The sequence below is a fragment of the Drosophila grimshawi genome, unplaced genomic scaffold, assembly GCF_018153295.1.
Source record: "Drosophila grimshawi isolate 15287-2541.00 unplaced genomic scaffold, ASM1815329v1 contig_1367, whole genome shotgun sequence".
Taxonomy (NCBI): domain Eukaryota; kingdom Metazoa; phylum Arthropoda; class Insecta; order Diptera; family Drosophilidae; genus Drosophila; species Drosophila grimshawi.
In genome coordinates, this window is record NW_025062889.1 from 10,905,076 (window position 1) to 10,931,282 (window position 26,207).

The window sequence follows — 26,207 nt, forward strand, 5'->3', positions numbered from 1 at the left end:
TTTCAGTTGACAGCTTTTGCCTGTGACAGTCGTCCAATGCATATGAATCGAGTGGAGGTAATTGAAAATCAAAGCTACTTAAATTACGACCAGCTTGCTTCAGTCAAGAAATCAGTAAACCGATTTGGGGCTTTTAGCACATTCGGAGAGAGACAAAGACGACAAAATATAATACCTTTTATAGCAGTTATTACGATTTTTAGTTGCAAGGAGCACAGATGGAAGGAAACACTTCTTAGAGGTGCTTCAAAGCCGACTGTAGATGAGTAAAATCAAACAACCCACTTTTAATTCGTGTACCAAGAATTTTACTGAAGCTATTACTTATGTCTGGGGGATTACAACACATAAAAGCTTATACTTAATTTAATGACCAGTAATATAATATAAATTGTGAATAGATTTCAATGTATTAATTGTGTACAAATTAATATTCTTTATTCTTTGCTATTTTGTATGCAGGTACATCTTCCCTTTTTATTTCCCAACGATCGTTTAATGAATTTAACATAAAAGATGTGTTTCCACTTAACAAATATACAATTCAATTTATTATTAATGTGTTGTGGCTAAAATACATGTTGGATTGATCTTTAAGCTATTAGCCTGGTTATCTGGTGGGCTGATATGAGCTTGTCTGTCAAGTTAGTCATCTCTACCTAACTTAGACACAAATCAAGCTTTTTAGGGCTCACATGCTCCACTTTATGCACCGGTGCAATCTTCCACTCAAGCATACATAGCACACGTCATATTAGGCCGATCGGCCTTGGCGTGCAAAAGCGTGTGCTGGAATCTGCGACAGCAGTGCACCAAGTGCCCGGAAGTGTGGCAAGTGCATCCAAGTGTCAGAAACATTCTAGCTGACAACACACAACACACAGACACTGACATCCGTACGCAATCCATCCATTGCATGGATATGCAGCCCACCTGTCCGCTCACTTTGCGTGCGCACTGTAACACTTAACAGACAATTAAGTCGCTGACCTACAGAGGCAGAGTGAAAGAGAGAGAGAGAGAGAGGGGTAGAGAGGGTGTAGGCACATTTTTCTGTACACAATTTACAACAATGCAAAGTGCCGCACCGTGGTGGACGTGGTGGTCGTGGGTATTTTTCATAATTAATCCAACGACTGCCGGTGGCATTTCCGAGCATTTTACAACTGCCTACGGTGGTTCGGTTGACTCGTTGCTGGTGGGTGGTTTGAGTGTTCAGCCATTTCAAGACAATTTGCGAAATTGCAGGTGCTGTGATGGCCTGTTTGCTGCTGTATTTATATTTTTGTATACCCTGTAGTGTATTATAATATTACGTGCCAGCCTGCGAAGTAATACAAATTGCACAGTCAGAATGAGACAGCTTCGACCGCATTATGTATATCTGTAATGTTAAATATAGATTTCTGTAAATCAAATCAGAAAATGTTGGTTTTTATTATAATATATTGCATGTTACAGCGACTATCTAGAACATACATGATCTTGATAGCGCTTTATATTATTTATTGAGATAGAAGCTCAAGGCCCATTTTAGCTAGATATTGGAAATGTTGAATGTAGATTTGTGTAAACCAAATTCAAATCAATATAGATTTCTGACTGAGACATTTCTATATGATCCTTATGATCGACAAATATCAAAGACGGATAAGCCAGCAGTCTGGCAGGGTATCTCGCAGTCCGGCCCTCTCAAGTAAGGGCCCTCTTACCTGATTTTCGCTCACATGCTTTGCCGCGTGCTTTTTTGCATGCCGGTCGACAGCTCTTGTGCAGCCGGAGCCTCAACAAAACGGAGGTCAAACCTACAATTTGCATTGCACCAGTTGCAGAAGCAGCCGTAGAAGAAACAGAAGCAGAAGCAGGAGTAGCAACTTAAATCTCTGTGCAAAGCAAAGACGTCCAAAAATAAAACGTAAAGTGAAACAACTGAAAATGTTCTAGAAGTCGACTACGAGATACCCTAAATATTGAAGTTGACTATATAAATACGTTGAAAGCATAGATTCTAGTTTTATTGGTAATTTTGGCTTAAAAATATCTTTGTACACTCAAATGTAAGTTATGCGAGGGATCTCCAGAGAAGGGAAAAAAGATATAGTTTTATTCACAGGTTCATACATATATTTGTGTAATTATGCAGTCAATCGTAATAATCATAAATAAATGCAGAAAAAGTGAATAACTGTGGCTAATAAAGCGTGTGTTTCTTATCCGATTTTAATGAAATTTTTCCAGCTGATCAATATTAGGATATGGTTATGATTAATTTACATTAAAATTGTGTCGTTCGTTGTTATCGTAAATAGATTTGAGAAACGGGAAACTGATCAAGAAACTCGATATACGTATGATATACGAGAACCCATATTCCAACTCAATATTTTCTAGCTCTTATAGTCTTTGATATCATCATAGAAAAGCACAAACACAACTGGATATGACCCGATTTTTTTTGGTAATGATCTATAATATATGTACTTAATGGAGTCGCAAAACCTACATTGGCCATTATAGACTTTATTATACCCTTCGCCCATTTTCAATGAGTTCAGGGTATAAAAAGTGTATAGCACTTTGACGGCGCCTTGGGCGGACTGGCCGCCCCTTTCCGGCACCGTTCCTCCCTCACGGGAAGCTACTGCTACTACTACCACTGTACTTGCATGACTGCTGGCTTGGTTGCTTAATCCGCTTTGGTTTGTCTGGGGCACCGTTGATGTCAAATTTGCAAGCAACTCTCGGGCCGTTTTCAGTTTGAGTTTCGCAGTTTTGCAGTTGTGGAACCACGACGCCGACCAAGCGGCCATAAAAAGTTTTTGACGCGCGGCATGTACAGCCGGCAGCAGGCAGCAGGCTTTCCATTGTAGGAAAACTTTAATCCCGCTTAAATTATAAATGGCACATTTGGCTTCTATCCCTCTTTGGCTATATGGGTCTATATGGCTGTATTTCTACATGGCTATTCGGCTGTGCGGCTATGACTGTGGCAATGTCTTTGGCTGAGGCATTAGGCATGAGGCACGAGGCTGTCAGGCCTTGGCAATGCTCGAGTGCTTGACAACTTTATGTGTGTTGTCGCTAGCTTGCCACAGTGGCAAACATACAAAACACAAAACACTTTGTTGCCTTCATTTTGTGAGCTGAGCCGCAAGAAATGCACTGCACTAAACGAAATTTTACGAGTGTGGCAGGTGGGGATGGCAACTAGAGTTGCACCCACAAAACTTGACTGACTTTACAGCAGGCATAAAATTCTCATACTCTCGGTGGACCGAGTAATTGCATATCACATGTATGCATTGGTGTTGGTGTGTGTAATGTGTTTATGTGTGCCTGATTGTGATGAATTACAATTTTGCTCCATTTCATTCTCGAGTGCAGTAGTCGTGTCCGGTCCCAATGCTGTCGCTGCAGGAAATCAATTACAACTTTGCTCATGTCACTGGCGAGGCTATAGCCCTGCTGGGGATTCTGACTGTGGCAACCTGGTCATGTTTCATGTTTCATTCGGCTCCAGAGCTTTCAACATACCATTCACAGCATGTCAACGGTTGCGACGGACGTGTTTGACATGATGTGACAGTCGTGACAGCTAAAGGTAATTAAACACTTTGTAAAGCACAATTAATGACATACGCCATATATATTATTCCCTTGAATGCATCTAGCAATATAAATTAGCATTTTGTATATATATCATAGTTAAGTTTGTGAATTAATAGTCAAAGATAATATGTATGATTAGCTGTGTAACATTTTGGTAAAGATATCCAGCAATTGAATGTATATCAGTTAGGTATATAATGATGATACGACAAGATTGAATTAGAAAATGTAATGAAGACATATATATTTATGGCACAAGAATATGCCTGTGTTCACATCTATTAACCCTGCGAATATTATTTATAATAATAATTACAGAATAATTACAGAGAAAAAACCAATTCGTTGCACTGTCTGTCATCTTATTAATCCTTATAAGTATCTAATGCCAATTTGAATATGGTCATCTTACTAATCCTTATAAGTATCTAATGTCAATTTGAATTCGGTACAGGGTATATACAAATTGAAATCATTATGCTTCGTGCAACATGCACTGCAGATGCAGTAAATATTCCATTTTGATTTCGACGCTAACTTTCAACACTTTCCGTCGTAACAAAACGCCATCGGCGCGATTTTATTACATTTGGCTAACTTGACCAAATTATGCTGTTGGCACTTGTTTAGTTTGGTGTTCTCTATTTTTTTTTGTTTCTTTTTTTTTTTGGCTTTAACCTCGTAAAACATTTTGGGGCCATGCAGCCCCGGGCAAAAATTTTAATTAGAGTGCGCCACGCAAACATGGAAAGCGACCCTTACACTTGCACTCATCCATCGCATCGCATTGGAGCACCGCTCCGCTCCGCTCCAGTCCAGTCCGGTTCGTTTCGGGTTAAGCCAGTTAAGTTGGAGCTGAGGAAACGATACTTTACGGTCTCAATTTCAGCACACAATGTTTATGTTTGTTTGTCATACATAGGAAAGTCTCTGGCGCATTGAACAGTATCCAAATGGGGCCCCAAGCGTATTGTGCTCGATGCTGTTGAGGATGTTTACAATATGCGACTATGTGGACGATGGCTACGATGGAGACCATACACTAACACACACACCTGTACACACACACACACACACACACCTGTACACACACACGCACACACACACACACACACACACACAAGGACGGGAGCGTGAACAGCCGTTGTGGCCACAGCGTCACGGCTGATTGTTTTCCTTTTTTTTGGTTTCCTTTTTACCTTTGACAAACTTGAATGTAAATTTATTTTGCCTATGGCTTTGTCCAGACTTTGTCCATTCGATGAAGCCAAAATTAAACTTAATATACACATACAGCTTCTTTTTTTTTTAATTGCAACAATATTTACATGGGAATATACACATTTCAACTTTATGTAAGAGAGACTCGAAAGCGGAGTTTTTGAAGTTAAACTGCTATTGCAATTTCTGATAAAAGAAAATAGAATTTTATATTAAATTGAGATAAGTGATTGGTTGGACGAAGGAATTACAAGAGCTTTGATGGAAAACTCTCAGTAAAAAGCCATTGAAGCTATTGAAGTTCTTTTGCAGAATATAGTGTATATATAAGAGAAAGCCCCAAGGAACAGAATGTTATCAGAGAACTTGCTTTGCAATTCATTTTTGATAGACCAAAAGCAAATCCAATATTACATAATCGTTACCATGGCATTTCATGTAAGATGTAATATCAAATGTGATCTATTTTATAATTATTAAATATAATGACAGTGCTTATGTCCGGTGAGTATTCTAAGTCTTTGATTTCACATCGATATTAAATGTTCAAATAGTTTCTGTCTTAGAGCTGGTGCCTCTGCCCAGCTTGATTGCCTTAGTAAAACTACAACTAGAAAACTAAAGCCTTCTTTCAATGCTGAACAGCAGATTTGAGAATCACAATCTGTCAGTTGGTTAATAATAGCTAAATCTGACCAAGCCGAGCATTGAGTTGGTTTTGAAAAGCATAACGGAAATGCAGAATCATTAATATCAACCGTACCCAGTATAAAAGAGACAAAGGGAGAGATGGATTCCCAAATGGAGTCGTGCGCAGAATCTAAACAAATATTGGGAGGCCTTCCAACTCAGCATCCACAGATGCGATGAGATTTTTCGTGTGACTGTGTTTCAAGCCATGTTAGTACAGAATGTGCTGCGGTCGCATTAGTTGCGCGCTAGACTTTTGACGGAACGGTTCATACCATACGGTTCACAGCTCCGGTTAAGTGAGATGTGCTACTGTTTAGGAACGCTATTGCCTGTATTGTTGTTGTTGTTGTTGTTGTAGGCGCCCGCGGCCCCACCAACATCCGGTTCCAGGTGCACTTGCAGGTGTTTGGCGCCAAGCAGCTGCCCACTTCGGCGCGGTGCAGAGACAATTTATTTATCTTGTGTCAAGTGTGCGGTGTACTAGGAACACATTGCCCCATTGTAGCCCAGTAGCAGCCTATGTATACACCGCACCTCTCTCCTACCCCCGCCGCAATACCCAGCCTGACTGCTAGTCAGTGAAAGTTGGCGGTTCTGTGTTTCAGTGGGTGCCGTGTGGCGCCGTCTGCGGAGCACTTAGCCAAACAGTTGGGACGCTCCTCAGGAGACGTTGCCATACTCCTACGCTCCCGCCCCGTCTCCGTCTCCGCCACCGCCTCCGCCACCGCCTCCGCCACCGAATTCGAATCCTCGTCGCCATCGTTGTTTGTCGTTATTGTTGTTTCACGTATTTGTTGTTGTTGATTTCGTCGCGCGCGTTTTTCTCTCGTGCGGTTCCCCAATCGGATGGCATTATCTGAGGCCCGCGGGATATATCTGAAGAGTTCTTGTTGTTCTTATTGTTGTTATTGTTGTGGTTGTGGCTTACTTTGTTGTTTTTGTCGCCAGCCAGACTTAAATTAAAAGCGAACTGTTTCTTCGCACCTCGGGCACCCCGACGCGATTCAACTGACTATTTGCCGTCGCCCCGTTCCCCTTTGAACCGGGGGCATCATGCATCTTTAATCAGTACTGATGAATTTGGTGGATGTGCAAATGTTTGCAGCGAATGAATAAAGCATTAAATAAGCACTTCCAGGCAATTGTCGAAGCACAGTGAAAATTAAAATGAAAACGACCCGTGAATATTGAGATAAATGTATTACAATTAAAGCGACATCTCAACTGGATTACTTTTACAGAACAATACTACTTGGAAGCGATTCAAATTGAATATATTCACCTATATATCTATCACCTGGGTAAGCTACATTCATTATCCTAAAAAGATTCATTTTAAATTCATTTGTTTAGATGTGTGCTTAAACTACTCTGTTGCTTTCTGTTTATTTTCTGTCTAGTTTCACTCTACAAACATAATTGATAAGTTCATTTATTTGTTGACTGAAATTCAGGCATTAAAATTGAATTATTTGACTAATAAATCAAAATAGTAATAATTAAACTTGTCTTTGTAAGTGGTTTAAGGCTACATCAACTGCTTGATGTTTGTTTTATTGTACTCACAATTAATTGAATAATTAACTAAACTTTTGCTTGCTTAACACGTTTCTTATTTGCATTAAATATAAAATATACATTTTTGGGCAGTGTTTGGATGTCTGTTTGTATTTAAGATTAAATGAAATACAGCTGTGCACCTGTGGCAAACCCAATTACGGCTGGGAAATCAACTTAATTATTTTGCTCCAGCAGTCATACAGATAGCCGCCAGATAAATTCAATGGCCGGCTACTTTTTGTATGGATGTAAGTACTTCACATATATTTGGAGTCTCCTTCACTTATCCATTTGGACTCACCGGAATGACTCCCCAGGGTGGACCAGAGTAAGCGATAATGGATGTTTGTAATTGCTTTTGATTTATTTCACTCTTATCACTGCCGACAGCTCAGACTGGACTGGGGTGGACTGGATGAGCCTGGGGTGGAATGTGAAGTGGAGTGTCATTTATTTGCTGATCTCTGTTGAGGCTTGATGGAATAAAACTAATTTAGATAAATTATGGCCGGAATGCTTATTGATGTGCTCTAATTTGGCTTGGATTTCTATGGCATTCGCAATAAGTAGTTGCTTATTAGCTGCTGAAACTGAACATGAGATCGCCCCAAGGGATTCGAAGTATTTAGATATATATATATATATAATATTTGTACCGACCTCTCACAGACCGCAAAACTTCTGACTTATGAAAACCACAAAAATGATTTCCACTGAATTTCAACATAATGAATATACATGTACATAATATATGTTTGTTGTTTGGCACAAAGGTCTCTCATTTTGGCATTTTCTTTATTGTGGGCATCATCCACAGCCCACATTGCGGACAATAAAGGCAAAAGTTTCACTTTTTGTGGCCATTTATATATGCACATTATTGTATAACAACAATAACATGACCTTTTTAATGTATGTGCATATGATTACCCGTACTGTATTCATACTGTATGCATTATGTATGTGTGTGTCTGGGCCAAGTTTCGTTTGCCTCAAAAGGTTATGGAAGCCACTGAACTATTTTTGTGCTTCATTTCAGGCGGCTAGCCGCAAAGCTGTGTGACACTTTCCAACACTTGACTTGTGTGGATATATGTATTTTTCTGTATGACTAAATATTGTATCACAATAATAAACATATTTAGTTACCCATAGCTCGACTGACAATTCAGCAAATTCTGCTAATAACCTTCGGGGTCTGGCCCCAGTTTTAATCAATGTAAATGTATACAAAATAGTGGGAGGCATTTACATATTGTTCAAATTGCGAGTTGAATTTGGTCATAAATTTTGACCGGAAATTAGGCTTGCAAATTTCAATGAAATATTAATCTAGAACCCAAAACTTGACAAAGCACACTCTGCTCTTCAAAATCGTTTTAGTTTGGATACTAGAAAGTTTCGATTCATCCCCTGAAAGCATTAAAATATACTTTGCTCATAGTATCTACTGTACTTAGAACAAATGTCTTAAACGATTTAATGCATTTATTAGCTCGCTTCAGGGCAACTCCTAGTCGAGAGCGCTCTCGACTAGAACATTCTTGCTTCTTCGAATTTTAATTTAAGTATGCCGTTCGCCAATTTAAGTATGTCTTTCGCCAGGTCAGCCAGGTCAGGTATTTTTTATTTTGGTTGGGACTCGTCTTAAGGGAGAGATGAAGTTTGAACTTCTTAATATTCATTTTGGGACTGAACACAACTTAAACAGTTTTAAAGCTACTTTTTTTGAACTTGGCATGTATTCATCTCTTTACTGAGGACTGTAGACACTCAAAGTATCTCACAGATACGAACATAACATTTCTCATAGTTAGTAGGTTAGTAGTTTGATTTGTTCATATATCCATCTAAGTTACAATTTTTACTCAATTCGTTTTAAGCTCTCTTATCAATAATATATAAATGAACAGAAAATGCCAATCAACAAATATGAGCCAAACATAACAATCAAACTGAATGCATATTCTGTTCAAGGTATGCAACATTTTTTTTTATTATTATTTTCAAGTAATCGAATAAGAAGTGCATATAAACATATAATGGAAAAATTAATAGTTGCCCAAGGATAATGTGAAAAAATGCTCGTTATTTTATCATGCTGCATCCGTGTGCTGATTGCAATTCCAATGAGAATAAACAGGGTATCTTACTCAGGTGCATCAACTGAATTTTGAGTTTCTAAGTCGACAAAGGCATGCGTATAATCCCTACCAATACACAAGTCTGCAATAAGAAATAAAATGTACAAAAATGGACAAATATTTTGAACTTGGGATTAAAAATGAGCTTGCAGAAGATTAAGTCCATTCCACAAGGGTATTTTATCTTCGGCATACCTAGAAAAAACATTCTTTCTTGTTTTCCCATTAGTTTTAATTGTCTAGCAGTTGTGAAACAATTTCCGGTCAGGAATTTCATCTGCATTTATAGAGACGATAACAACAGATACTGATATCGAGCGAAAGAGAGATGGGAGATAGAGAGAGAGAGAGAGAGAGAGAGAGAGAAATAGATATTTAGAAAATGGCAATAGAGTGCCAATTGTGAATAGCATTTCAATATTCGCATATATTTCATATATGTATTCCACCGCATATGCACAAACGAATGCGCAAATAAACAAGCAAGAAAACAAATAAATTTGTTCACAGAGTGTGGGGTAGGGGTTTGAGGGGGTGTTTAGTTAGTTTTTTGGAAGGAAGGATGGGGCAGGGAGGGGGTTACGTTTTGATGCTATGCTGAACTTGTGTGCAGCACGCCCTTATGCATGCATTGACTGGCCAAAATTTATGGAATTCCAAATGTTGACACAGGCACAAATAATTTAAATGCTGTACGGAATCGTATGAAAATTTCTCATCTGTTATGCGTGCCGGTGGCCTTGTTGCAAACTCAACAGTAGCAATTGGCACGTGGCACGGCATCTGTTTGAGCCGACAGCTTTTCAGTGGCATTCACACGTTGCATACATGAAATTCAATTGAACCCGTTTTCATCATTCAAATTGGCACCCAACGTGAGTCGAGTCGAGTCGAGTCAGCCGGATGCAGCTGTGCTGTTTGTGCGAGAGATGGCATGCTGGTACTGTTAATACCCTGCGTATTCCTGTATGCACATCCGACTGCATTTGCATTTCCATTTCCATTTGTGTGTTATTTCCTTCTTTTTTCACGTCTGCTTGAATAAATTACACATGCATGTTTTGTTTTGCGTTTCTGATCCGGACTTTAAAGCAAAAGCTGAAACGTGCAGGTTGTCCTAAATAGGCGTGTATACAAGGTATACACACATACCTACATACATACATTCACACATACATATACATTATGTGTGCATCTTTGTAGACATCCTCCTTCTGACAGCTAGTTCAAACTGTTCGCTTTTAATTGCTGAAATTGACAAGCTTTGTTGCTTATGGACAGGATGCTTATTAATTCCACTAAATAACACGATACTTGCATTAATTTTGTAAACAATTTCTTGTATTTCTTATTTTGCTTATTGTTATTGTTGCTATTGTTGGTGGTTTCCTGTTGCTTGGCAGCCACAAAAGCAAACCAAAGAAGTGACGCTCGCCAATCACGGCTTTCCCCAAATCCTCTTCATTGTATTCAAATTTCTTTATCCTTTATAATGCCAACCCACTTTTATAATGTCTTGAGCTTATTTACCCCCTCCCCGCCCCTCAACCAACCATCTCCCCCACCCCGTTTCCGGTTGGGCATCGCCCACTCTCAGCTGTTCTGCGGCTTCGGTGTTCGGCTGCTTCGTTTTATGGTTCATGTTCATGTCTTCTTTATCTAAATCATCCAACTGTGTAAATATTTGCCTCGCTTCCTGCATTCCATCCTCGTTATCCTTAAATCGTGCGTGCAAAGCTATACAAAGCGAATGCCGAGAATGCACAGGAACGCGGGCAAATGAAGAAGGCGGCCTACCCACAACCCACTCACGCAGCCCAACCCGACCGAGCAGCAACCCACTAACCCAACAACCGAACGGGACTTTATTCTGGGTTAAATTTTGCATACAAAAGACAACGTTACTTCGAGTGTCGTCTTTGCTCCTGTGCACAGTGGTTATCAATTGCATATTGGCAAGGCTCAAACTAACTGCTTCCACTGGTTTGAATGTGTTTGGCAGTCAATTCATAAAATTCTATAAAAATATACTTCGATTGTGGCAATAGAAATGTCTGTGAATGGCAGATATAAATAAACATCAATTACGTATACGCTTCGTTAACCAAGAGAGGAATGCAATAAATAAAATTATATTAGAAATAAGCTCAGTTAATCACTAAACATACAAATTAAGAGTAGTTCATACAAATATGCAAATATGAAGATAAATTCTGACTCACGATAAATGTGTCTCTAAATAGCAATACATCAACTTATATACTCCATCTACGCTTAGTTAATCGGTGGAGTAGTGGAAAGTTAATAGAAGTAAGAAAATATATAAAAAGTTTCTATGATCAATAAATATTCCGTAAACGTAATCGGTTAGGTTTCAACAAAAAGGTTACGCAAAAATAAGGATATGAAAATGAATTTATGACTAACGGAGTCTGTAAGCGGCAATAGATAAAATTTATTACGCATACGTAATCGGGTAAGTTTCGAACAAGTTCGAGTAGCGCAAAGTACTTACAAATACAAGAATATGAAAAGCAATTATAACTCAATCACGAAAGTTTCTAAAAATAACAATAGATAACGAGATGTTACGCATACGCTCCACTGTACACAATTCCTACGGTAAACAATAATCGCAGCATTAATCTGAAAATGCGCACAAATCCGTCAAACTCGGAGCTGGATGCTGAATGGTGAATGTTGGATGTTGTTGGATGCTAGAGCATGTTGGCAAGACAATACCAACGATAACAACAACAATAAAAAAAACGTACAATGACAAACAACATTGTCAGAGAATTTGAGGCCCACGCCATCATTAATTTTGAGAACTTGTACCACGCTTATCCTTTCGTCAATTTCTCAGGTAGTTGTCTCAGTTCTGAGTTTTCAGTTGCTTTTCTTTTTCTTTTTTTTATTTGGCCTAAGTCGAGGGCAAGTCAACAACAAATGTTTCGCGTCATCATAAAAGGCAATTAGGCGGCATGACTCACCAGTTAATGGCTGTGAAAATTATATTACCTATAATTTAATACATACTACGTATATATGTATATACGTATTTATATTACCGTACTCTGGAATTTAATGGGGCGTGGCATCAATTATCCAGCAGCTACACATTGGAGAATTGGGTCGCATGCCGTGAACATCAAAAGCCGGCACGTCAAGCAGCCAATACCAATCCCATTCGGCCAGTTTTCGATTTGAGCAAATATGCATGCGGGTAAAATTTGCTACAAACATAAATACATGTCTACATGCCAATATATATATATATATATCTGATGTGTGTGGCTGTTGTTCGTATTTACTGACTATGAAAACGGATACTTGACATTCTCAAATGGACTCGGTTACTCATTGCCAATGCTATGCTCTTTGGTCAATCTCTAGCATCTGGGCCATTTAGGCGCTGTGACAGACACAGTTGAGTCTGTGTTATACAAGAATAGTTAACACTGCGCTAACTTTATTTACAAAACGTTGTACACACTACTTGACATGAATGGTTTTTGTTAAGTGACTCATTGAAATTTACGTGACTTAAAAATACCACCTCCCACACCCAAAAAAAAAGTATCAAGCAATTTTGCTAAACTATTTATTTACGAAATGTGTCCTTCCTTTAGATAAAAGTATTTTGTATTTGCTTAGCTAGTACTTATTTCGGCTAGCATAATAAAATGTCGCAAACTTTACGTTCAGACTTTAACTGGAGGGGAAAGCTTAACAATTCCACAGCATACTATTATTATGAAGTTACATTGAATTTTCTTTGCATTCTTCTTTGCTTGCAGTGGCTGAAATTTGAAGCTCAAAATGGAACCCAAATCCAGCTTAAGCACACAAGAGGAACGTGCTCTTAAAAGTTCAGGTATGCAATAAAAGTACAACTTTTGAATTCCACTTTCACAGCTTTTTATAGACGGGCTGAAGTTGCTTAAAATGTTTCATTAATTTTATAACCATAAACCGGATTTTATACCATGGTCTTACCAAAATTGAATGAGCATATTGACGTTGTTATACAATTTAAGTCTTTTTAAATATTTGAAGAGACCACTTTAAGACTCTTAAGTAAGTAAAGAAAATCTAAATCTTAGGACTTAAAGATAACAATAAAATAAGTGTCTTATTATGTAAATCAAAATAGTCGATTAACTGTAGTTTAAGTTGGATAAAAGATGTAAATTCCTCGAAGGAAGCTAAAGATGTGAGCTTTCAGCCAGCTGTCACCACTCAATCAATCAATCAGTCAATCAGTAAGAACTGTTTAATTTATTTAGATCAACTAATGTTGTTGTATTAATTGCCTTCCGTAAACATTTAAGTGGAGAGCCTTTTGCGGCGCTTTTAAATCGCCGTTTCAATTGTTTTCAAGCGCCAGTGGAAATTTGTTTGTGTGTGTTTATGCAAAGGCAACCTGAGCAGCTTCAAAGCGCAAGGAAGAACAATCAAATGCTCAGCAGTTTCAAGTACCCCGTTTGGGGTGCAAAAGAAATTCTAACAGAATAAAGTAAACTTTGCGCCAACAATGTTTGTATATTTTGTGTGTGTGTGTGTGTAAACTTGCGTGAGGGGTTTGTTGAGGGGGGGAAGGTGGTTGCGTAGCGGTGTATTGAGAAAACCTCATGCCAACTGTCTTGTTGTCTTTGCCACCTCCCCGTTTTGCCGTCGTGCTGCTGAGCTAAGCAAAGGGGAAACGCCAAACGAGAGATGTGAATTTTCTCAGCGAGCTTTTCTTTTACGTTTTTAGCGCTACCTTTTCGACTTGGACTTGTTTGTGCAAAAGTTAAGGAAGGATATAAAGCGACTGGCATCCTGCCGTCGTAAAAACTGTCGTCACACTGGCTGTTACCGATACACACACACACACTCGTACAAATTTAATCATAAGCATACAAGAAGATTACGTCATGCAGTGATAAGCAACGAAAAACAAAACTATTTGTCGTCGGCTCCGTCTCCATTTGAGCTCATTAGGGGTATCGTTTTAAAGGGCCATCTTCCCAAGCGCCTCACATTGAAATACTAAGCTTTTTGATCATTTCGTCTAGCACAAATACAGATACAGATACAAAAAGCATCTGCGTTAAGTTCACAATCACTGCCCCAGTGAGAAAAATAATCTCGTTTTTCTTTAAATTCAATCTCAACGAGACGAGATGAGAAGTTTAAAATAACAATGCTGTTGCTGCTGCTGCTGCTGCTGCTGTTGCTATCACATTTGCAAAAGACGAAATGGACAAAGGGAAAAGATAGAAAGAAAAAAAGGATACATGTGTACATATGTAACATGAACGAGTACGTAACGAGGGAGCAACTGCTTCTTTGAATGCTTGATGTCCTCCTTGCCGTTGTCGTCATCTGCGGCCTGTAAGCTCTCGGGCAGCACATTTTTTGACTAACGAGCCGCATTTTGGTAATCCGTCCCTTGGGTGTTCCACATGGAAATGTTAAACCAGCAGCAGAAGCAGCAGCAGCAGCCAGTGTCAGTCACACAGTCAGTGTCAGAGTCGAAACGCCTCTCATGAGCTCTGCGCCACAAAAAAAAAAAATAAATAAAGAAGCAAAGCTAAAGAAACGACTTTCGCAAAACGATTAAATGAGCCATTGGCCATTGCTATGGCAATGACCCAAAGCGTCTGGTTTCCTTTGGGGTCTTATTTTGTGTTTTATATTTTATACGACCATGTTCGAGATAAGCACCGAATGAAAGGGGCAAAGGAATTTAATACCAACAATGCTTTAGCACATTGTTTCTATTTAACTTGTGTTATCTGTGTGCGTGTAATCAACACTTTTCCATACTTAACTGGAAATTGAAACCCTTAAACACTTCTTTCGGCAAAGAACACAATTAATTAATAATAAATAGCCAAATTGAGATGCTCTCCAACATACAATTTTCGAAATGTGTTTGTGAGTGTAAAACTGATTTAAAATAAAATAACAAATAGATAAGAATAATCTTTTAGTACTCCTCCATTCTTAGCAGCTCATCCTCTATATAGAATTAAATTCCTTACATCTCTTTTCTATCTGTTACTTTACACTTCACTTCACAAACAAAAACAAAGCATTGAGATTTTTTCAGTCTTACCGACTGCATAACACTCTGATACCGGCATGTGATCAATTGATATCGGATGTATTGATTTTGGGCAGTATCGTATATATTCTCACTTAAAATTAAGAAATAAAAGTTTTTAGAAGTCTTACTTGATATTGTATAACAAGAAATGAATACATTTGTAGTGATGAGCAAATAGTAAAAGAGACAATCAAATTGGAAATTCTCAGCAGCAATCAAGAAATTGGTAAGCAATTTTTTGTTACAACTTTCCACTGATTAGTTTTATTTTGCCTGCTGTTTTTGCCTTACATCGACTTTTAAAACAAAATAAAAGTAAATAATATATTCAAATGAATTTCTTGCATATTTGAGTAAATTAATTAAATGGCAGTGTGGCACTTACTGGACTACTTTCACCAAATTGTATTTTGATGTTTGATTTGCCAAATGTTATTTAAATGCAGGTGTCCCTTTTATTAAATGAAAATAAATCATGCTCAACTTGGCGTCATCGCACTGAAGAGGGTTCTTCTGAATAATAGGATGACCAGGGTGACAGGCTTGTTTGGGTACGGGGTAAGGGCAAAGGTGATGCAGGGACCAAACCCTCATGTTAAGACAAGTGTCTGCCCCTCGGGCATGGGGCGGAAATGTAGGCGGGCAACAGGCAAGAAAAGAGAGAGAGGGAGAGAGAAGAAGCTAGAGTGCGGTACACGGAACTGCTTTCCGGACAAACAAATGACCTGGAAAAGCCAAACGAAGGCAAACACAAAAGAACTGGAAAAATATGGCAGCAAAAAGAACCAACGAGCGAATTGTGCTGCTGAATGCTGCACAATAACAGCAGCAACAACAACAACAGCAGCAGCAACATAAGCAGCAGCAGCAAAAGCAACAAACGGAAACAATTGCAATGACTGAGCAAATGTTTAGCATCTGTCCTGGGGCCACTCTGTACAGGAAGTGCTCCCTCACAAGTATATTTCATGCATATTTAGTTCGTTACTCGTTGTCGGAACTAGAAAATTAAGTTTGAATTCTCATCGAATGCTTATCGGAGCGAAACACTTTCATTGCTTTTATCAAAGGCATTTCCTTAAGTGTAGCAGCATTCCGGAGGCATTTTTGGCATCAGCAGCATGCCAGACGACCAATGCCAAAAACACTTTAGCAATTTTACGGGCAGCCCGCAGAAGAAAAAAAATGAGAAAGAAAGCACTTAGTGCAATCTGATCAAAAATTACGTGGAACAGGCGACAAAATAGTTAGGAGCAGCAGTTAGCATAATGCCGTGGAAGGGGGAGGCGAGACGTGGGTTGATGTGGGCGTAAAATGCATACCTAATTACCTTAATGGCCAATTTTGGCCATAAATTACGCTAGATTAGGGCGCAAAAAATTTACATTCACCTGAAACTGGCCAAAAACAATAACAAAAACAACTGTTTGAACCACGAAACTTTTCATCCATGCAACGTGTGGCTCATTTAAATAATTGTCAGCCAGCGTAAACGAATAATAAATATAATTATTATTGTTAGCGTCGGTGTGTGGTCGGGTTGAAAATCAATAAATAGCTGCAATTGTGCAACGCATAAAGCGGAAATTAATTGAACAAACCGTATCGTGTATAAATGATGCCCCAACCGAGAGAGAGAGTTGATGTTTAACAGAAATACTGCCGCCATACAGTATCCCATTAAAACCATGCCACAGTTGACAGTAATGACAATATTATGCAACCATTTAACATTTCTTTCTGCTCATTATTATATACTTTAATTCAATATTCAACTCTTTGCTGCAAAAGTCTGTCATCAAAGAAAATGCAACTTGCCGTTAAAATGATATGTTCACTTTGCACTTTTTAAATTGCAAATTGCATAAATATTTGTGCAAGAAATAAAAATCCTGAGATTAAAGTTAAATATTTTGCTTTTGTTAATTTTTGCGTAATTAATTTACTTAATTATGAACGCAAAAGTCCTCTTCGAGTGTAATTAATCAACAGGCTGTGTTAAGCATATTCTGTTGCCCCCATTTTTGCCCTCTCAAATTTATGCATGTGTACAAATATTTTGTTGCTTAATTTAATAATGACACATACGCAACGTTGCCAGAATACTCTCGAGTTAAATTATGCAAAATATTGTACATATACCGACGAGAATATATATATATATATATATATATATATATCTGTGAGACTTTATATGTGACTGAGGTACTCCGGCGATGGATGTTTTTCTTATCATGCAGACTGAAGATGATGATGAGGCGTGCTTTTGATGCAGCAATGGCAACAATTAACACAAATAGGCTACAAGCAGCAACACACACACATACACACATACACATATAGACAAAGTGACTTACTTACATACACTCGCACACTCACAGATACACACACACACACACACAAAGAGAGGAAATGTGCATATTCAGCTGGTCTTGCACTTACCGTTTGACTGTTTATGCTTTTGTCAGTATCAAAACATAAAAATATATATACACTTGAAAAAAAAAGCAGTTATATTTTCAAGTACAAATAGCACTGCTCTTAAACGTTTTTAATTTATTTATTACTGGTGTCATTGGATTTTATTCTGCGGTCTCTCAATCTTTGCAATAAATGTTGACAAACATTTCTAATTAAATTCTTCCCATTTATTTTAAATATAATTCGTAAATTGAATTTGTTTTTATTTGTAAAAACTGCAGTGTTTTTCCAATTCAAATAAAACTAAAAAACAGATTAACAATTCTTTATTCATAAATGTAACATCTTCATTTAAGTAAATTGAAATTAATTTGAATTCAGATATCGAGTTGTACTTAAACTAATATGAGTCGAACCACATTGAACTGATTTCAAGGTCTGTGTGTACCTGAACATTTTTCGCCAGTGTATGTTCATAATAACCCCTCGTAAATGTCAGTGTATAGAGTAAATGTATAGATGTATGCATGAGAAAGTGCACTCACTCTACATACAACAACAAACTACTTAGACCGTGTGTTGCTGCCACTGCCACTGACAACAAGTCGACAGAGAGCCAGTCAGTCACCGGGGCCAGCATTCGGAAGCGGGGCAGGGCTGGCAGATGAACGGAGGGGGGAGGTGGCTATGCCGGCGGCAGAGAAGCAGCAGCAGCAGCAGCAGCAGCGTCAAAGGTGTTAAGAAAGCCATTTCGCCTGCTAATGAGTGTCGGTATAAAAGTGTAGACGAGTGTGTGTAGGGATGTGTGTATGTGTACAGGTGTGTGTGTCAGGTGTATGTGTATGTGTGTGTGTGAACAAGTCCTTGTCTTGGCTACCCTGCTCGTGCCTTGACGAGACTTGAGCTGAAGAGCAAACACAAATGTTTTCATGTTTGGGCATGTCAACAGATTTGTCCCTGCCATGTTCCCCACCCACCGCATCAACCCTCTTCCCACATACAACCCATAGAGCCTATGCGTAGGTTTGTTGTGTGCAAAAGCATTTTGCTTAATTAGTTACAAACATTAAAAACGGTGATTCTAAAACGGTATTATCTTAGCTACCTTCAGGCAAACAGCGACACTGACTAAGTTTAAGGGACATGTTTGCAAAAGTTTCGCAAATATCTTTTGGTGCGAACTTCTTCTGGGATAAGCTCTCTGGCTCTGCTAGTTTGATTAAGGCCATGTCAGATAACGAACTGATAAATATACACCCACCCACCCACCCACACACACAAACACACACACACACACAGGCATGACACCGAAGTGAGTTCGTGTCAAAGTCAACTGTCATAAGATTTACACTTCAAATTGTGTGTTGGAAACTAAAAGATTGGATTTACCCAAATTTACAAATTGTCGCTTTGACAGTTGTTCATAAACAGCCCATATCGGTGTCAAGTTTTTAAGTCCATTTATTGTTGAAGATATTTTGGTGTGATTAAAAGCATTGTGTGCCAAGTAAATTGACAATTTCAATTCTAATAGAGGACTTATGTATTTAGTGTTTGCATTTATAACTTTTCAGAATTTGTATCTATATGAATACCCAATTATTATGAAACTTTGTTAATCATAGTTTAAAGTTCGGTTTATAAAAACTAACTGTGAGTGTTTTAATACTTTATTGTGGAGAATGTCGCAAAGTTTAATCTAAGTCTCAGTTGAATTTATAAAGTCTTTGATTTCGATAAACAAATGACTAGCTTCAATATTGAAGGACTTCATTTAATTGCTGACTTAATCAGTAATCAGTATTTAAAAGCTGACCTATTTCTTGATACATTTTTCAAATATTTTTTATAAAGAGCATTTTAACATTATATTAAGTAAGTCAAATCTTTTTAACTGCTGCTTTTGAAGCAATGCTCTGTTTCTCATGTGTACTTTTTACAATATTCATATTTAATTAAATGATTATGCTCAGAGGACATAAATCCTTTGAAGAAAGAAGTTGTTGATACATTCAGCTACTTAAATGTCAAGTCCCTTTGCGTTATTCACTTAGTTTACATTGTTATTTATTCATGAATGTCTTTTACTCACTGACACACTTTTGGCCCCGCCCATTGCAGAGAAACTCAAGATGCTGGATATAACGCGAGACAAGCCAGTTAAGGTGTCCGTTAAAGTGGCTGTGCCTGTGCGTGATCATCCCAAGGTGAGTCATAGGGTTATAGATGGATGGTAATCATGATTATGATTGAGTAACTTATTGGCCATTTTGTGTCTGTCTCTCTCTTGCCAGTTCAATTTCGTTGGCAAGCTGCTGGGACCCAAAGGCAACTCGATGAAACGCCTCCAGGAGGACACAATGTGCAAAATGGCCGTGCTGGGACGCGGTTCGATGCGCGACCGCCGGAAGGAGGAGGAACTGCGGGCCAGTGGCGACAGTCGCTACGCCCATCTCTTCGAGGACCTGCACGTCGAGATTTCAACGTTTGCGGCACCGGCCGAGGCACACGCTCGCATTGCTTATGCATTGGCGGAAGTGCGTCGGTTTCTAGTTCCGGTGAGTTCGAAAGATCCCAATTGGGACTTAATGTTGCCTGCCCACTTTTGAGTAAGTTCAAGTTGTGAAACAACTTAAATTTACTCAAGCAAAGAAACTTAAATGCCGGTCACAGAGACACTGGCAGATTATACTGCTCCAAGGTTGCACTCGTTATCGACTTCAGCTTCCGTGTGCTCCTGGCATCTGCCAGCAGCTGCCAGCTGCCAACTGCCAGCTGCCTTGCATCTCAGCAGCAGCATCCAGCGTCAGCTTCCTTTCTAGCCATGCCACCACGCGTCGCTGACTAAATTGCATTGTGCTGTAATTACATTTAACCACCCACTCCCTTTTCCACTCGACACGCCCTCCATAAACTTCCGCACACTCGAAAAAAAAATATATAACACATAACTGACAAAACTCAACAGATTCGACAAATTTTGTTTTCTTAGAAATAATTTCTTAACTAGCGAAAAACATTTCTTAAACGCTTGGAAAATACCTAGAAAATAGTGGGAAAAAACACTTAAAACACTTAATTGACGATGCCAGAAATATTTATATTATTTCTTACAAACTTATTTCTATAATAACACTCACAGCCGTACTCCAATTTGAGCAAACGGAAAAGATTTTCCTTTTCATTTTCAAAGTGGGCGTCAGAATGCGCCAATTTGCGAAAACGGAAAAGTTTTTGCATAAATTGGCGCATGTCTGATAAATAAACGTTCTAAAATTTGTTCAATTTTTTTACATTTTGCAAAACTCTATCTTTTCTAAAAAAGTATCTATCTTTGGCTAGCCGAACATTACATACCCTTGTAAATCTGCTGACAAATTCCAATTTTAGCACAAAGTTCGAAATATAATTATGTTTTTGTTAGATGACTCTGATATTTTCCAGTTCCGACAGCTGAATGACAGCTATATGCATTGGCTATATAAATCGGCTAGTCATGCTGATCAAGAATGGGGTTGGAGACATCTACTGCTCCTCGTCACGGCAAAATTAAAATGCACTCTGCAAGGATAGTTCGGTTTTTTTTAGGAAGAGAAAGGTTTTTTTTACAGTGTAGCCGTGTAGCTGCTATCAGCTCTGTCCATTGTGTGGGCTCTTGGCACGCTATCGCCACTGCAACTCCATCAGCATTTCCATGACCATCACCGTCTTCAGCCCCGTCGCCATTGCTGGCACCATCGTCATCGCTATCGTTGTAGCCGTTGCATTCTCGCATCTCTTGTGCGCCAGCATAGCTCCAGGTTTCTGTCTGCTCCCGTTCCCATTCGCACCCACTCAGCCCGCGACCACTTGGAATACAAACGCTAACCGTTTACAATCCTCGATGCTCGTTTACAATGCACCTGCTTGCACCATGCAGCCATGTTCACATGCCTCGCCATGATATTTATTTATTTATTTTTGTGCTTTCAATGAAAAACTTCGTATGTATGCAGCTTAAATTACAGTTACCTCCACCTCCAGCTCCAGTTCCAGTTCTATCCAAGTGCAACACACTCGCTTGCCCTGCATAGGTGACCCAAATAACAGCAATTTTCTTCAAATATAAATACATTTCTTATGATGCTTTAAAGTAGCATGTCAAAAGATTTATTTTAACGAGGTTTAATTCGAAAGATTAAATTACAGCCTTGTTGGAAAATGTATAACTTAATCATAGTTGATGTCTGATATCTGCATAAAAGAATTAAGTCAATATTAATTTAACTTAAATTTTAAAATTTACTTACAAATATTTTTAAATCGTTTTGCAAGTTTCAACGAATTTTATTATCATATTAAATTACTTAACAAAATTCCCTTTTCTGGGCTCAGACTAAAAATTTAAAAAGACCAGCTTCCCTCACAACTTGAAAATTATTTTGGGGCCTTGTGGGGCTTTCACTGGCTTTCGACAATAAATGGGTTGAGTTTAGGGGAAACAAACTCACACACACACACACACACTAAAGACTAGCAAACCTGTGACATACAACTGTCAGGAACATAAATTGTGGCTGATGGAGTTTTCTGATCTGATTACGCTGAAAAATTTGCATAGAAATTATTTCAATTTTGCTCGCACTTGAAAACATAAACTGTTTCAATTTGATAAATATGTGCAGCTTATGCTTTTGCGTGTATAAATGTGTGTGTTTTTGTATGTGTGTGTGAGTGTGTGTATGTGTGTGTGTGTATGTATATGTGTGTGTAGGAGTAGCCTTATGTGCGCAAGCTGTTCAATCCTTGAAATCTGACATTGTTTATGGCATCTGACAGCGCGATTTATGGAGATATTGTCTTCGAAGTAGGCAGCCTTTATTATGAATGAAAAATTATTGGTTGGATTTGTGACGTGTAACAAATGCAACTGAGGAGTCAAATCAAACTGTTTGCTCAGTAAGCAAAGAATTTGTGAGTACAGCATTTAATATAAGTAGAGCTTTCATTGGAAAATTTCTCTTTAAATTTCCACCTAAATTTTCGTATTGCTTAAAAAACCCAAACTAGAAAACAAGTAACAAAAAATACACACTCAGCTCTTGCACTAACCGTAACTCGTTTAATGGGGGCAATGAAAAGATACGCTCGAGGGCACCTTAAACTCTCCCACCCACTCAACCACCCCCCACTCGCAGATGGCATCCAAAAAAAAAAAAAAACACCAACAACCAACTGTGTTTCAAATTTGTTGCTTTTGACACGTTGATACTCGCCATACTCCCCAATCCCTCCGCGCTGACTCTGCAGCTGGTGCTGTTTCAGCATAATTGCATTAAGCACAGAAACGCGCACATGTAGAAGTAAATACATCAGCTGTTGCCAAACAGCTGCCTTAGCGTCGGACTAACAGGGGAGGGGTAGTCAGAGTGTGTGCGCGTGTGTGCGGTTGGCAGTAGGGGTAGTCTGTTGAGTGTGACACGAACTTTTAATTGACATCCAATAAAATTCGCATTTATTGCGCGTATTCTGCGCCTGAACTAAATTTAATTGCTCAACGTGGCAAAACGCACTCTTTACTCGTTCGCCCGTCACGCCCAGCCCACTCCTGTCCGCAACGTGGGCGTGTCTCTGTTAGGAGTGTATATACTTTAATTACTTATATTTTGAAACGGTTGACTCGATTGCATTGCACGCAGGACTATCATGACGATATAAGGCAGGAGCAGATGTGGGAAATGCAGGCACTGACATCGACGCCCACGCTGAGCCACCTGGACGACTCGCAGAGTCCGACAAATACCACTCGCGGCCTGGGCGGTGGTCTGGCCGACATGGACACGTCCAACGATGAGAAGTCTGACAACGATACCAGCGGCATGGATTGTCTCTCACCGGACAAGCTCGATTGCGGTCAGTCGTGCAGCAGCAGCGACGCGCACCAACACCACCATCAGCAGCAGCAGCAACAACAACAACAGCAGCAACAACAACAGCAGCAGCAGCAACATCACCATCATCATCACCAACCAGCGCATTTCCATCAGTTACTCCAAACGCATGGAGGCGCCAGCGCTGCTGCATCCGCCATGGCCTGTGGGGACCATCTCGCTGGGCAGGCGAATTCGGCGACGGCAGCAGCGGCTCGTGAGTATATCCTAGTTAAAAAGGAAAAATTACCGAGATGGCTTTGATAATGTTCGCCTTTGTAATCCGCTTTAATCAAGTGCAATTTGCGGCATTAATCGAAACTCGTTAAATAACAACAGATTATGACGCAATTCAGTGTTAAGCGTTTCTCTTATGCACTTTGTGGAATATAAAAATGTATATATTCATAATAAAGGAACATTATCATCGCTGGTAAATCAAATTATCATTTAACTTCGATAATGTTTCCTGCTGGATTCTTATTAAAGAAGCAGAACATATTTATTGGATTATAATAATAAACGCACTGATTCTGACTCTTTTTTAATATATTTATTTATTTAACTATAAACACAAAATGTTGAACTTATTTTGCATTTATTTATTTATTTAGTGTAGAGTATATATAAAGATATACACAATTAATTTGAAACATTATAAATTTTAAATAGAATAAAAAAAAAACAATATATAAATTAAAATTTGCAATGCACAAATGCAAAAAAAAATAAATTATTAAATGGATAACAAATGTATTTAAGATATCAAATGACATCTTCTAGTAACTATCTAGCAGAGGGCATCTTCTAGTCGATCACTTCTACTGCAACTTTCTCATTCTATGCCATTTTCCAGTACACACAACAGCGATGGCAGTGGCGTTGCAGCATCAACTGACTGCCGCGGGCATAGGCGGACTTTTGAAGCCGGCACAGGGTGTGGGTGGGGCGATGTCGGGGCTGGCTACAACACAGAGCAGCGCCACAGCGTTGCAGCTGACAGGCAGCGATAATGATGCAAACACATCAACATTAACGCTGCTCGATCCACCCGGGACACTGTTGCATCCAGCGCTGCGCAACGTGAAGACCATCAACATAGGTGAGTTGTCCAAGACAACGACGGTACAACTGGGCGCTGATGTTTATTTGCAGGCGGGGGTCTGGGACGCAAGCGACCGCTGCTGGGCGTACCGCGTTCCGGCATGAATCCCACAAAGCGCACCGTGATGAGTTTGCTGGCGCGTGCGAAGAACTCCCAGGCGTTGCACACAGTACGTCAGCCCATGGTGACCACCTCAACATTTGGCGAGTAAGTTGTTTTCAGAGTTTGTAAATGGATTTATAAATTACACAACAACAAAAAAAATAAATACCTGTGCAGGCCACTACAGATGCTGGCATCACCTTTCATCATTCCGCACCAGGGCATGGATCAGTCGATTTTAGCGCTGCCCAAGGAGAGTCTCGCCCAAGGCGTCTAACCCTATGACTTTTATATGCTGCGCAGCACTGATGGTCGCACCTGACCGACTACAAATTTGCCCCGCCTCCTTCTTCTAAAGACACGACAAACAAATAACAAATGGACACAAATAAGTTAGGATTACCAGAAACACTTTATGAAAGCGAACAAGATTCGAATCGAGTCCATCGACTAGCACACACACTTACACACACACACACACACACACGTCAGCGAATACTTTGCGCTTTTTGTGCCCCTTTGGGTACACAACTGTATGTCTTTGAAGAAGCTTCCGAGGGGAACTAGGGATCGTCTGATTTCCCTGAATTACCAGAAAGCCTGTCTACACACGATTTGTTCTAAGCGAATTATAAATAAATAACACAAGTATTTTTAATGCGATGTTTTATTTCAGAAAACCAAAAAAAAAAAAAACAAATTTAAGAAAAACTTAACCAGTAAAAATCTAAAATGCATAAAAAACCAAACTAAATTAGTGTCAAATTAACGAACAACTTTTAATAGAATTAAAATGTAAACGCAATTACTTTAAATAAATTACTTTAAATAAATATACACACACAATTGCAAGTACCATAAAAAAAAAATATATATATATATATATGTATATATATATACATAAAACAAAATATATATATACACTATGCATACTTATATGTACTTAAATCTATATTTAAAATGTGTTAAAATAAACCTTAAAACAAGCAAGAAAAACAAAACAAACAAACCTAAACACACGCCACTTAAATTGATAATAATTTTTGGAGTACATATTTTAAAATGAATTAATATGAAACTCTAAAAAATGCATCGACGGAGTTGAGTACAAGAAACCAAAAGCCAAACAACCATAATTCACAAATACTTTTATCGCATTGAGAATGATACAAAAGTATATCCCATCTGGGATAATCAAAATTCATTTGCATAGAAAAATATTTGAATGCAACACAACTTATTCCAAATCTTGGATTTAAGTGATCACAGTGATCCCACCGCCTTCAGCTTGTTTTAATATTGAGCCCAAAGCAAACAAAACACAAAAACATATTCGGTTTCAGTTA

General features: G+C 38.8%; 1 protein-coding gene across 1 annotated transcript; it reads left to right on the forward strand.

Moving 5' to 3' along the window:
• Window positions 1-5,759: 5,759 nt before the first annotated feature.
• On the forward strand, window positions 5,760-25,679 carry LOC6561269 (homeobox protein abdominal-A). The gene is made up of 8 exons (XM_001986403.2): window positions 5,760-6,824; window positions 13,028-13,104; window positions 19,867-19,952; window positions 20,040-20,303; window positions 23,424-23,871; window positions 24,511-24,756; window positions 24,810-24,966; window positions 25,039-25,679. Exons 2-8 carry the CDS (start codon window positions 13,050-13,052, stop codon window positions 25,136-25,138), a joined length of 1,356 nt encoding a protein of 451 aa, XP_001986439.2. The 5' UTR covers window positions 5,760-6,824; window positions 13,028-13,049; the 3' UTR covers window positions 25,139-25,679.
• Window positions 25,680-26,207: the final 528 nt, after the last annotated feature.